Below are 13,713 nucleotides of genomic sequence, written 5' to 3' on the forward strand. Positions count from 1 at the left end.
CTTTGACATCTGTTCTTGAATCCTAGCCCATGTTATTCTTTTGGACTTGTTTGCCCAAGATTTGCTGTAATGCCAGAAACACGAAAGGGGAGAGTGTGGTGGGGGGGGTGTCTGTGCCCCCTCCCCCACCGCCCTCCCCCCTTAAAACTGTCTACAATTTCCAAGTTGACAGCACACTGGATGTTGGCTCCAGTGCCCTGTCGTCTCGTCTGGCAGCGGCCCACACTGTCATGTGCGAGTGGAGCGCCCACCAGGAGGCCCTGCAGACCTGCTTGGGTTACTTCCGCCCAAAAGGGAAGCAGGTGGAACTTCGTGGGGTGGCTGGGGGTGTGGGGAGGACTCGCAGGCTTCCTGGGCATCTCTGGAAGGATCTCCATCTCTGATTTCCCTCGCCTTGCGGTCTTCGATTGGGTCCTTGCTCTGCTGGGCCTCAGGGGAGGGGCCGTACCGCAGAGAAGCCACCGGGAGCAGCCACACTGAATCCTAAGCAGAATGTGTCTTTCATCACGGAGGCCACTCAGCGAGCAAAGGGGCCTTTCGGTGACCACAGGCGCGTGTCCTTGTGCCCCTGCTGTCAGCCAGGACACCACTCTGGGCCCATCTGCCGCAGCCTTGTTTGAAACCGGCCCTGTTGGCAGCGTCTCCCAGAATTCCCGAAGCCAGGGCACAGGTTCTCTGATGCTTGAGTGTCATTTTGTCACGTGGGCAGAGGTCCTCTTACAGGGGACCCGCTCCTGGCGACTCTCAGGGTTTCAGTACGAGGAAAATAGTTGGAGGATAACCAGTGTTTCCAGGTGCCTCATTTTCAGACTTGACCACATCCTGCAAATCACGATTCTTGGAAATTGCCTCTTAAAGGTCCCTCCTGAAAACGAGTAACAGGTTAATTTGGATCGTCCTGGACGTGGTGCCTCGCATATATTAGACCCACAGTAAATGCTGTTAATGAAAGCAAACCAGGTATCACCACAAAAGATCCCAGGCCCACACTGTTGAAGACAAATAGATTACCCCCCCGAGAAGCCCAGAGTAAAGCCGAAGAACCAGGGCGCAGAGATGGGGCAAGAAGGAACGCTTGTTACGAACAGAGACGAGCCACTCCCGGGTGGGATGGCATCTGGGCATCGGCCTGACTCAGGGTTTAGGAAAGAGAAACAATTTGCGTTCTGTCATAGAAGCAGACATTTGTGAGGTGCGCATGGAAACAGGGCACGTCGGGCTGAGCCAGTTTGGTGTTCTGGGACCAGCGCTCGGGCTGGAGGGGAACTGCCTCAGTGTCCACTCCCCCCCCCCCCCCCCGCCTGCCCCGCCTGCCGCCACTATCCCCTACTGCCCCGGAGCCACGGGGACCTCTCCTGGGTTCTGGTCAAATGCAAATGTGATCCCCTCTGGTACGCAGCGCGGTGACAGTCTCGTCCCCCCTTTTTGTGTCTCCACAGAGGGAACTCGATGCCACCGCAACGGTACTGGCGAACCGGCAAGATGAAAGCGAACAGTCTAGAAAGCGGCTCATCGAGCAGAGCCGAGAGTTCAAGAAGAACACTCCAGAGGTGAGGCCACAGTACCGTCCCGGTCTCGGTGCGGGGTCTCCCCGTCCCCGTCCGTGTCCAGGAGCCGTGTTGTAAGCAGACTGCGTTCTCCTCTGCGGGCTGGGGGACCGGGGCGCTGGTAGGCTGTCTGGATGCCAGGAGGCACGAGCTCATTCCAGAGGCAGATACCGACCCGGTTGGGTGTTTGCGAGCACGTGGCCAGTTGTGTGGCCCATCCGGGCCTCTGGGCCCCCGCGCTCCTTGCCCACGTCTGTTAGCACGCCACCCCAAGTCCTCAGGAGCACTGAGCATAGTGGGATGGGGTGTGGGGGTCCTCAGAGGGCCCCTTCCCTGGTGTGGTGGGTGGCTGCACCCATCTGAGGATGCAGTGTGCCGATCCTTCCTGTAGAACAGACATTTAGCCTGGTAGGGCCTGTTAAACGCTTCTGTTTCCTGAAATACGCTTTAAAGGGCACTGCAAACGTGCTCCTCACGGGCTTTTTTTTTTTTTTTTTCCCCTTGTAAGTACATGTTTGAAAGGCAGTGTTTAGGGGGGCTCGGGCAGCATTTTCCCAGTCTGTTGCCTAGGCCTCTCGTTCCCTCAGTCCCTATCAAAGGCTTTGTAAGACGTGAAAAGCAAGGAGAGTTTGAAAGACAGTTGAACAGATGTGGGAATTGCTTTCTGGGAGCTCCTGCCGGTTTGCCCCACGATGGTTCTCGTGCCGTGGGCCCTCGCCCCAGCCTCCTGCACCCTCCCCCTCAGGTGAGAGCGGATCGCAGGTGCCCATGTGCCTCTGTGGAGGACAAAGGAGCAGGTCTGGAAGGAAAGCTGCCTTCTGGGAGGCATGCCTCTGATTTGCCCAGTATTCCTGAAAAAAATGATACGCGATTTGAACTTTTAAAAGTAGACTCGTTTCCCGTGTGCCAATGTTCAAGGGCATGCTGTTGTCAATCATTTTGGGAAACAAATAATTAACCCTCTATTTTCAGAATAACTATTTGGGGGAGAAAACAGGATAGCCCAGTGGGAAGCAAGGGGGCTCTCCAGGGGCAGATCCCCTTAAGGGTTTTAAATTTTAGACCCGCTACCCCCACCCTCCTTACCCTCACCCGGCCTGCCGTTAAATGTGGCTCTTGCATGTGTTATCCAAGCAAAAGTGCACATTGTAGTGATCTGTGCCAGGTTGCCCTCTTCCACGAGGGGATGGGGGAGCTGCTGCGCTCCGTGGTCCACCTTGTCACCAGTAAAGACTAGGGCCGACAAAACAGCCAGGCAGCAGGACCCCCTTCTTCTAGTCGCTCTCCTCCTGTCAGGCCGCTTCAGAGCAGGCCTTCCTGGAGGGTCTAGCTGTGGGGTTTCCCAAGCTGTCCTCCTTGTGTTTGACCCCCTGTCCCCTGGCTGACCCCCTTCACCTCTGTCTCTCCGGCCACTCTTCACACTGTTCCAGTAACGAGCTGTCCTCCGCTGTCCTGGGTTCTTACTTCCCTTCCCTTGCTGACCCCAAGTCCAGGGGTTTCTGTAGAAAATCTAAAGCAGAAGGTCAAGGTCATCCTTCCAAGGCAGCAGACAACACTAAGTAAACATGACCTGTCCTGTGGTAAGTGCTGTGAGGAGGAGTGGAGAATTGGGTTCCTGGATGTTCCTCTGGAGGCCCAGGCTCCTGTCAGGTCCAAGGGCTGGGGCCCCCTGAGGTGGGGCGGTGCTTCCCCTCGGACCCCTGAGGGCCCAGCTGATAAATTCTGGGTACAGCCCCTCCACTGACATGGAAACGGGGGACCAGCTCACAGAGCTTGAGGAGGCCCCACCTGAAATGTTGCATTTTTCTCTCCCGATCCCAGTAAATAGAAGAGGCTCAGGGAAGAAGCGGCCTTGGGTGGTAAATGACATTTGGGGCATTTCTTTGCAGGGCACATTTTTAGACACTATCTTCCATGGAGAAGGGCCCTGGCCTTTGCCAGAGGGTCGAGGCTAGTGCTCGCTCAGGCTTCTCCTTCTGCGGTAAGGAGAGCGTTGCTGCCACAGGAATTTCCAGGAAGCTGGGAAGGGTGAAGCTGCTTACAGGCTCCCGCACCTCCCCTTGCATTTTCCTATCCCAGGTCTGTCCTTGAAATCTGGGTGGGGTCCCTGTGGGAACGCCGAGGCGAGAACGGGTGGAAAAGACAGTCAGGTTCACTTATGCCAGCAACCAACCAGAATTCTCAGTAAATAGTGAAGCCACTGAAGGCCAGAATGAGGGTGGGGGCGAGTAGCTATAGCCAAGGCTTCTGGGGTACACGGAGGGAAGGAGTACGTGAGTGTGTGGGCGGGGGGGCGGCTGGATCCGGTGAGTGCGGGGCCTGGGATCCAGAGGGGATATTCTATTGTCTGTTTGTTTGGGATCTCAGTGCAGGGGGGGTGGCCCTGATATTTCTCCAACACCAGTTATTTCTTGTGACTATACTGCTGGGCGGACCACTCAGCACCTGAGCAAATTAACACTTATTGTCAAGGAAACTCTTTCAGAGATTAGGCATATGAAAATGAAGGTTGCTTAGGACTTTGTTCTCAGGGGTTAAAAAAAAAAAAAAATTGGCTTGTTGGCGGGAAAGGCATCTTCCTCGGGTGGACCCAGACCAGGATGCTCACACCTCACAAAGTTGGGCCTCCAGGTGAGGAGCGGGCCCTTGTTCCGGGGTGAACAGCGTGGCAGAGTCAGGGCCACGGTGTGCCCGCTGGTTTGCACCTAGTGTGCCCATGGCTGATGAAAACGCTGCAGGCCCTCTTTGTTCTGGGGAAGAAGACAATGCGCTCCTAGTGTCTACCGAATAGCTAGTGAATCTAATGTGCAGGATTAGGCACCAGAGAAAAGTCAGAGGTGAGTAAGGTGGTCTCCCGACAGGGACATTATATTTTCCAACCTGGCCCTGCCTGAGGGCAGCTGGAAAAGCTCAAGTGCAGAGGGAAAGGTGGGCTCTGCAGGTGGCCTCGTAGCCGCGGGCGGCTCCTTCCTTTCTGGATGAGCCATAGGAGCACCGAGGGGCAGGTGCCACGCTGGCCAGAGCCTCGGAGGTTTCTCATTTAAAGGACTTTTTTTAAAAAAAGTTTCAGTTTTGTCATTAGAATTATACATTTACAGTCAGTTGATATTATCGCTTACGTCTTTTTAACCCCCAAATTGTAGTCAAGTTGAAGAACATTGCAATTACTTCAAAAATAAAGTTTTATACGTTGCTTTGATTCAGAAAAATCCCTTTCAAAGAAAAGTGGTTTTTAATTTTAACTTTGTAACGAAACATCCATTCCCTATTGAATTAATAATTGAGCGTTGAACATAAAAGACTGGGGTATTTCTAGGTTCTGTCACTTTCCATACAGATTACCTCAGGTGACTTATAGCCTGGTGGCTCTGGCAGACTACTTAGCTTCCCAAAGTCTCAGTTTTGTCATCTATCCGAAGTGTGATGATAGGGCCCAGCTCACAGGGTTGCTCTGTGTGTGTGTACTGTATGGTGTGTGTTTGTGTGTATGTTGTATATGTGTATGTGTATGGTATGTATTTTTTCTGTGTGTATGGTGTGTATTTGTGTATGTGAGTGGTGTGTATTTGTGTGTATTTTTGTGTGTGTATGTGTATGGCATGTATTTGCATGTATTTGTGTTTGTGTATTTATGTGTGTGTATGCGGTGTGTGTGTATGATGTGTATGTGTGGTGTGTATTTGTGTGTGGTGTGTATTTGTCTCTGTATTTGTGTTTGTGTGTGTAGGGTATGTGTGTGTGGTGTTTATTTGTATGTTGTATGGTGTATATGTGTGGTGTGTATCCGTGTGTATTTGTGCATGGTATGTATTTTTTTCTGTGTGTGTGTGGTGTGTATTTGTATGCGTGAGTGGTGTGTATTTGTGTGTGTGTATGGTGTGTATTTGTGTATATATGTGAATGGTGTGTATTTTTTTGTGTATGTATGTATGTGTGTACGGCATGTATTTGTGTGTGTGTATTTGTGTATGTGCACGTGAACGTGTGGAGGGCTTCGCACAAGCCTGGCGTCTAGAGTCCAGGACATGTTCGTTACTGGTGTGAACTTGGAACACACTGCGGGACACGGTCGATTTCTGCTCCTTAAAGCTAGCTCAGGGAACTTTAAAACGACACAACAAATGCAGGTAGTTTCAGCTTAAAATATTTCAAAAGTTGGTTTGTGGTAATAGGTAATCGTTTTACAAATACTTTTTGAACACCTTCCATGTGCCAGATGGTTCTACCCTGAGGATACAATCCTATCCTTGTTCTTAAAGAGTTCCTTATCTTTCTTAGCAGCAAGCACAACATCCTGATCTGGCATGTGAAGCGCTAGGATGGTAGAACTGGAATCTTCCGAATGCAGACCTGCCCCCCAGAAACACTGTCAGTGGTGGTAAAGCTCTAAGCCACATAGGCCTCTGGAACCCTTACTTAGGTGAATTAGGCTGCTTTTCACGCCTTGGTTCTCAACCTTCGAGATAGTGGTGAATGGGAAGGACCTGCTGCCCTAAGAAATGCACATGAGTAGCTGCTCCTGGCCTCCCTGGAACTCGTCTGGGAGCCCCCAGCTCCGAACACAGCCCCTGAGACCACATTTGCAGCCGCGCTGCGCCATGCCAGGAGGGCTCCGGCAGGGGATTCTGGGGAGGCAGGTTGAGGAGTGGGCCACCCCCGGCGGGATGAGCAGGGGCCAGCATCTCTGCGCTGGCCAGCACTCTCCTCCCGCCTGAGGCTGGTGAAGGGCGAGGTCAGGCTGGTGGCATGTGCGCGGGAGGGGCAGCCTTGGCTTTCTCGAAGGTTGGTGGTGGTCGAGCTGTGTGTAGCGCAGACCAGAAAGCCCTTGCCTTCTGCTCTTCTGTTGCTACGATCAGGGTTCCCAGGTATAGGCCAGGATGGCTCTTGATGCCCCAAGGGACAGCCGTATTGATAGAGCCGACTGCAGAGCAGATGACCAGGGACATGGAAGCATGCGGGGATGTCCAGAGCTAGCCAGGGATGCCGGGCCAACTCCTCACTCCTGGAAACGAAGGCATTTCTTGAAAGTCAGGGACCTCGAAGGGGACCATGCTAGGGATTCATGACTTTTTTCTTGTGCTTCCGTCAGCTAAGTTTGCTCCTTGGGCCAGTTTGTCTTCACCACTTGGCCCAGGCAGTGTGGGCCCTGAGTTGGTGCTGGGACCCGCGGGGCGCTGAGGTGGATGGCAGCACAGCGTCCCTACGGCGAGGTCCCCGGGTGCTCTGGAATGCTCAGCTCGCAGAATGAGCATTCCTCAGTGTTCGATTTGCTTCCACAAAGAGCACGGGCTCTTGTTTGTTCTGTTTCAGCTCTTTTCGATAGGGAAGAACCATCCTTTGCCCGGGGGGGGGGGGGGGAAGAGGGGGCAGGAGAAGAGAGGAAGCAAAGACCCGGGGTGTGCAGGGCCTTTTATCACAAAACCACACTCAGGGCTCAACTTGTGTCCTGTCCGTGTGTCTAGCTGCTACCCTGGAATCCGTCTTAGGCACTTGTCTGCCCGACTTGGCTAGGTTCGATTTATGTTTCCTGTAAAGGGGCCACATCAGCTGAGCTGCTGTTTGGGGGCTCTCGGTGGTCCTTTGTGCCCTGATGTCCTTGTGCCTCAACAGATCTTGCTCCTTGGAGCGTTAATCATCCTGACACCTGGCCCACCGCGCTCACATTCGTGGTCGTGTTTTCTGCGTCCCTCCCGCCCAAGTGCTGGGGCCTCTCTTGTTCCTGTCGTCCCGGCAGAGCCCAGCGCAGCCCTGACCATCGTGGGCCCGGCTGCCTGGGGTCCGCGCCGGGACTGACCGCCGTCCACACCCAAGGCGGCCTTGGGCCTGCTCACTGGCTTCTGTTTCCTGAGTGGCATGATCTTAGCTCACCCCTTGTGGCCCAGGCTGGCGTGCTTTTCTGCATTTTATACTCTTGGGAAACTGTTGTAAAAAGTCCGGAGTCGTCTCGAGGTATGACTCGGAAAGAAATCTTCATGCTGTCAGCAAATCGAACTAGGCCTGTGGATCCCTTCCCCGCTCTGGGCACGGGGGTGGGGGCGGAGTGGTGGCACCTCCTTCAGGAAAGCCACGGTCATCTCTATATTGATAAGAACAGATGGTGGGAGTAAGAAAAGAGAGCGCGGGCCCCAGCACTGTGGCCCTCGGCGCCGTGGCCCTCACACGCAGGCCCCCCACTCCCCTGTTGCAGGCTTCAGGAGTCCTTGTGCACTCCAATCTGTGAGAGGAGGAGTCGGCAGGCCGGGGGAGGGCGGGGGCAGTAATATATAGCCGTGGCCCAGGCCCAGATGCATTTGGTCACTGCCTCTAAGCCTTTATATAGCCACTGCAGGGAGTGACTCAGCCTGGAAAAAAAGAGTCAGTTCAAGCTGCGACTCAGATGGACACGTCCTGCACGGGCTTCCTTGAGCCCGTGTGGCCAGGGCTCCGTGAGAAGCTGGGGGCGCCTGCAGGGGTCCCGGGCAAGGGGGGGGGGCGGTGCATGGGCTCACATGTGACTCTCCGTGCCTTTCTAACCGTACCACCGTGCTTAGACGTTATTAGCAACGACCGGGATTGTTTGTGTTGAGAAGCAAGTGAATTCTCCACTCTTGTTTTTCTACAAATGGATGGACTCCGGTGACCGGCCTCCCTCTTCAGTTGACCAGTGTTTTGTGTTTTAACCACATATTTGTTTTTTGCTTCCATCCTCATAAGACCCTAAAATCAACGCACGCAAAAGCCTAGAAACACCAGCGTGAATTTCCTTGTGTCTTGTTGGACGTGGGAGTGGGTTCTTCGAAGACCCACAGCGCCAACTGACGAACTGTGACTTTCACAGAGGAGGGCAGACAAGGTGTGCCCCTCGGGACTTGGGCCTTTCAGGGAAGGCAGCAATGGGGGAGGCGGCCTGCAAGCTTGGAAGACCGGGGGGTGCTGGCTGGACACCAGCTAGACACCCCCCAGCACGCTGCTCATGTTGGGGGTCTGGGAGCCTGCCGCTCTAGTACAGTTACTCTCTCCCACTTCTGAAGGGAAAGGCCTTTGTATCGAGCCATGCACTTGGCATTCCACGGACACTTGATGACAACTGTAACGTGAAAAAGTCTTACCATATTTATAGCATTTATTTAGGAATCTTTTCTTTCCAAAACAATTCTTAAAAATGCAGATTATTCCACAAGATTCATATCTCAGACAGGCAGCTAACAACATTTTATTTGATGCTTCAATTTTATTTTTTTTGTACAGAATTTAAAAAAAAATTCAAGAAATGCCTTTCCTTGGCAATTCTTCAAATGTTAAATTTAGCATTGCCCTATGACCCAGCATTTCCCCCTCCCAGGTATATATCCAAAAGAACTGAAAACATATCCACACAAAAACTTGCACACGAATGTTCATAGCAGCATAATTCAAAAGAGCCCAAGAAAAAGCAGCCCAGATGTCCATCGGCAGATGAATTGATAAACAAACACCGTCTGTCCATACAAAGGAGTATTATTCAAAAAAAGGAATGAAGCATTGACACCTGCTCCAATGTGGATGAACTTTGAAAGCATTATACTAAGTACAAGAAGCCAGATGCAAAATGCCACAGGGTTCTGTTTATACGAAATGTCAAGAAGAGGCAAATCCACAGAGACAGAAAGTAGACGAGAGGTTGCCAGGGGAAGGGGGCGACTCCTAACACTTGCGGGGTTTCTTTCTGGCGTGGAGAAAATGTTCTGGAATTGACTGGGTGGTGGTGTGGTGATGGTTGCAGAACTCTGGGAATATGTCCGACGCTACTGAACTGTATACTTTAAAGGGTAAACTTTACAGCATGTGACTTTTCTCTCCAACTTTTTTGTTAATGCCTCTCTTTGTGGGGGTAGGAAATTATTCATCTGTCCTAATACTCTGAAGAAACTCCCCCCATAAAAGTATCTGGTGAATTTTCATTTTGGCAGCACCAGCTTAGTTTCTAAAAGGCCACTCCGGTACCTGGCAAAATTATAAAGCTCAAATAATCAACTCGGATGTTTAATCATTCTAGAATCACCCAGCGTTAAGTTATAATAAGACTTTAACTAGAAAAAGTTTAAAAATTAAAAGTGAGATTTTTAACAGTTACCAAGTAAACCCTCTTAAGCCAGTTTATCAACCCAAGAGGTTATTTCCTCTTTGGGGTCCCTTGGTGAGAAAACCTGCCTCAAGCGTGAGGTGGTGATGGGTGTAAGTCACACTGAAGTCAGCCCCAAGTCAATCAATGGCTGGTGGCGCCATTGTCCACCCTGAGTTCCTGGCAGGCCCGGTAGCATGGCCCAAGGCACCAGGAGGCCTGTGGAGCAGGGGAATTAGCTTGGGTGCGAGCAGATTGAGCAGGAGTCCGGTGCTAGCTGCTTCATCTACAGAAATATATCATGCGTATTTCAGGGGGTCACGTGAGAAGTGTGTGAGATTCCTGGAAGGTAAATGTCCAGCCCCACACCAGAAGTGGAGTGGATGTTCGGGCCAAGTGATCTTGACCAAGGTCACTAAGCATTCCAACACTCAGACCCATATATGTTTGCAGGACTGATCACGTATGTCCCAGATGCTGGGTAGGTGAAATGAATTCACATGGATGGAGCATCTAGTAGGTGCTAGCAAACATTGCTGTCCTATGTTCTTTCCTCCCTCCCTCCCTTCTACGAGTAGTTCTGAGCCCTTGCCAGGGGCCAGGGGCAATCTGAGGTTTGGGGAGACAGCAGGCACCGAGAGAAGGTTCCAGCCCTCATAGAGGGGCAGGCAGACGGTGACCAACACATGGCATACAGACAGGATAGCTTCAGATGGTGGTCAGAACTGAAACGGGACACTAGGGTAGTGAGTGAGCATGGATGGGGTGAGGGTTCTTCGGGGAGTTAGGGCAGTTTTTTGAGTCAAAGATGGAAACCGCCCGTTTGCGCACCCTCCCCCGCCAAGGATGAATTTGGGCAGGTTAGCAGTGGGGTCCCTAAAATTTCAGCTCAAAGCCTGATCATCTTTGTTTGTCACTCAGTTACTTTCAGACATCACATTCGGTCCCTCTACTTTCTGAGACTGGGATGCTGTTCGGTTTGGATGTTAGGAAGTTCCGTTGTTTGAGGGATACCTTTTTTCGTTCCATTGCCTTTGGCCCAGAAAAGTGAGTTCTTAGGTCATCAATGAAGGATTAATTTCTCAGTCTGCATTGTTGGTGACACAGAGCCCCCCCCCCCCCCCAGGCCACGCTTGCTTCCTGTGAACCCCATGGGGCCGTCTGTCCGGATCACTCCCCGAAACGTGGACAGGGCCGGCGTTCCCTTTCCTTCCTGAGCCCATGTGTCGCTTCCTTCTGTGTCTAGCAGTCTTTAAAGGGCTATTTTGAGTATAACAGACAAATTATCTGAGAGTTTAATAACTGTCAAAAGGAAGAGACAGTAATTAGATGCATGTGGCATGGAAGTCTAGTCGACACCACACTGAGCTGTACACCCTTCTGGGCCTCCGTGTTCTCGTCCAAACACTGGAGTGATGACAACGATCCCGGAGCTGTTATGAGTCAGACGACTTGTAGAATATCCAGAATAGCTTTGGCAAGTAGTAGAAGCTCAATAAATGGCGCGTTGAATGTATGTTATTAAAACCTAATCTTCCAAAAGGAGAATTTGTGTTCACGAGTGTATTTTATTTAATTTTTAAAGGCTTTATTTATTTATTTGTCAGAGAGAGAGAGAGCATGAGGGGGAGAGGGGCAGAGGGAGAGGGAGAAGCAGGCTCCCCGCTGAGCAGGGAGCCTGACAGACACGGGGCTCGAGCCCAGGACCCTGGGATCATGACCTGAGCTGAAGGCAGACGCTCGACTGACTGAGCCACCCAGGCGTCCCTCACGAGTGTATTTTAAAGCCAGAAAGGACCACGAACATTTTCTAGATCCTCTTACAGCGTAGAGTCAGCCTATCAGCCTTTGCAACTATTGCAGACTTGAGTAGATGAAATGAAATAAAAATAGGCTCCCTCCATATGTAGAGAGATGGTCGTTTTTCTCTCCCGTTGGCTGAGCTTGACTGTTCGTAGAGGGAAATACATGGGCTTGGACTCACTCTTCGGAAGCGGTTCTTTACACGTAGTCCCTAACGTGTCTTTCTGATCATTAACCTCCCATGAAATGCATTTTGAATGGAGGTCATTCTGTGGAGGACCTACTCCAGGATATACCTTTATTGTGTACAGGTTGTAAGGCGTAATGACTAAATGTGAAGGCAATAAAATTTGGTTGGAATTGTGGCGAACTGTTGTTTATTAATATTTATTATTTACTGAAAGCGAAGCATTATGCTGAGTGCAGTACAAACACTACACAGCCCCTCGCGGTCACCCTGGGAGGTGGGTGATAAGAGTGCCACTTTATAGTGCGTCAGCCACCTGCCTACCAGGCAGCAGGCTCCTGAGAATGAGGCCGTCACCACTGTGCTACCCTGTCTCCTTTTAGCTTCTAGAAGCTGACTTTCTGTCTTGAAATAACATCAGTCAAGAAAGAGACAGTGGGATGGCAGGTCCCACTGACCCTGAGATTTGTTGTCTTAAGTGTTTCTTCCTTCAGCTGGGGGGCAGGGGGCTGTGACCGGAGTGGTTGTGACTAATCCCCGAACATTGATTATGCACCAACGTGTCAGCTCTTGGTTTTAACTCGCAAACCTTGAGTTGCGTAAAAAGTTAAGTTTACAGGGAGCATTACGAGCCTCCCATGCAGAGTATAGTAATTTTGTCTGGAGCCCAGTATTTTTACCGGAAGACCAAAGACCTTAGGATATAGTCAGTAGAGTTCAAGGAGTGTTTGGTTGGGAATCTGGACACTTGGATCCTGATTCTGGCTCTGCCGAGGCCCAGATTAGAGATCCAGGCCAGCCAGGTCTCCTCTGTAGTTTGATCTAAGAGAGGAGGCGATGGCGTGGTGCCCGGTGGCCGAGCTCTGGGCCTCTGGAGAGCGGGCCCTCCCCCTCCTCAGGCACACTCCGGCGCGCCCTCCCCATGGGCCCCAGACTTAGGTGCTGCCCTTTCTTAGCAGGCCCCACCTGCTTTACCTCTTGGGGTTTTCTGTTCAGAATTCATTTTGCCTGCAGCTAGGAGTCATGGTGACCCCACTGGCTGTGGAACGGGTGTCCCAGGGCGACTCCGTTTGGAGGGCTCTGGTCGCTGCAGGCCACAGCGGTACGTAACGGCCAGTGACAACAGCTGACGCTGAGCCCTCACTGTGTGCCAAGCGGTGTTCTCAACACTTCAGATGGATTGGCTCATTTAACACAGGATGCCTATGAAGTAAGGACTGTGTTTATCTCCGTCGCAAAGAGAGGGAAACTGAGGCCCAGAGAGAAGGAGGAAGAAGCACAGCTAATAAGCGGGGAAGGTGGCGGGAGATTTTCAGTCCAGGCCGACTGGCCGCAGGTCTGTGCCAGAGCAGGTCCTTGGGGAGCCTTTACTGAGCTCTGGAGGCTGCAGTCCAGGCACGCAGAGCCGCCGTCCCCTGCCCCTGGCTCCCCAGCAGAGGGACTCCCCGGTGCATGTAGCGGGAAGAACACAGGCTGGATGACTGCCCCCTGATGCACCTTCCAGCTGCAGGACCCCCCCTCCTGGTGGTTCCCTACTTCACCTTTGGAAGGTCACCGTTCCAGCTCCAGAAGGCCAGTCGGGCCCCCGATTTGACCCCCCCATTTCTTCATCCATTCATTGACTCTGCACTTGGGGCGCTTTAAAGAGGCTGCCGCAGAGAGCCTCTGGGACAAGTATCCTGAGGTTGGACAGCTGGTGACAACCCGACCCTTTCCGACCTCAGCCCCTGACACCTTCCCCATCGCCTTCACTGTTGTGCCACGAGAACCTTGCATTTGTAAGGGACGGGACATATTTCACCCCTAAAAGGGTTTTGCACCAAACAGACCCTGGCGCACGTTTCTTTCAAGAGCTTGTCTGAGGGGTTAGCCACTTAGGCAGAAAGATCCAGCAGGTACGTGCCCTCTTGCCTCCGCTGAGCCCCACTCACAGGCCTCAACATAGGATTTTACCTGCAGTGACTTCCTTCTCTTGTACACCAAGCTTTGTAACCGGGTCTAATTTTTTTATGTGAAGTATTTCTGGTATACTGAAAAGTATGAAAAACAAAACATTTTCATGCCCTTCGTGAAGATTGGATAGATGTTGACATTTT

The 13,713-nt window shown here is 51.9% G+C and overlaps 1 protein-coding gene across 9 annotated transcripts in view; it reads left to right on the plus strand.

The window, feature by feature from the left end:
* The window catches only part of CUX1 (cut like homeobox 1), a 351,030-nt gene that overhangs the window by 74,674 nt on the left and 262,643 nt on the right, over positions 1 to 13,713 (plus strand). For all 9 annotated transcript variants that reach the window (XM_078074422.1, XM_078074425.1, XM_078074428.1 and 6 more), the window contains exon 2: positions 1,440 to 1,550. In XM_078074422.1, coding sequence (XP_077930548.1) covers positions 1,440 to 1,550 — 111 coding nt within the window. The remainder of the gene's footprint in view (positions 1 to 1,439; positions 1,551 to 13,713) is intronic.

The sequence above is a fragment of the Halichoerus grypus genome, chromosome 6 (genome assembly GCF_964656455.1).
Source record: "Halichoerus grypus chromosome 6, mHalGry1.hap1.1, whole genome shotgun sequence".
In the NCBI taxonomy this organism is placed as follows: Eukaryota; Metazoa; Chordata; class Mammalia; order Carnivora; family Phocidae; genus Halichoerus; species Halichoerus grypus.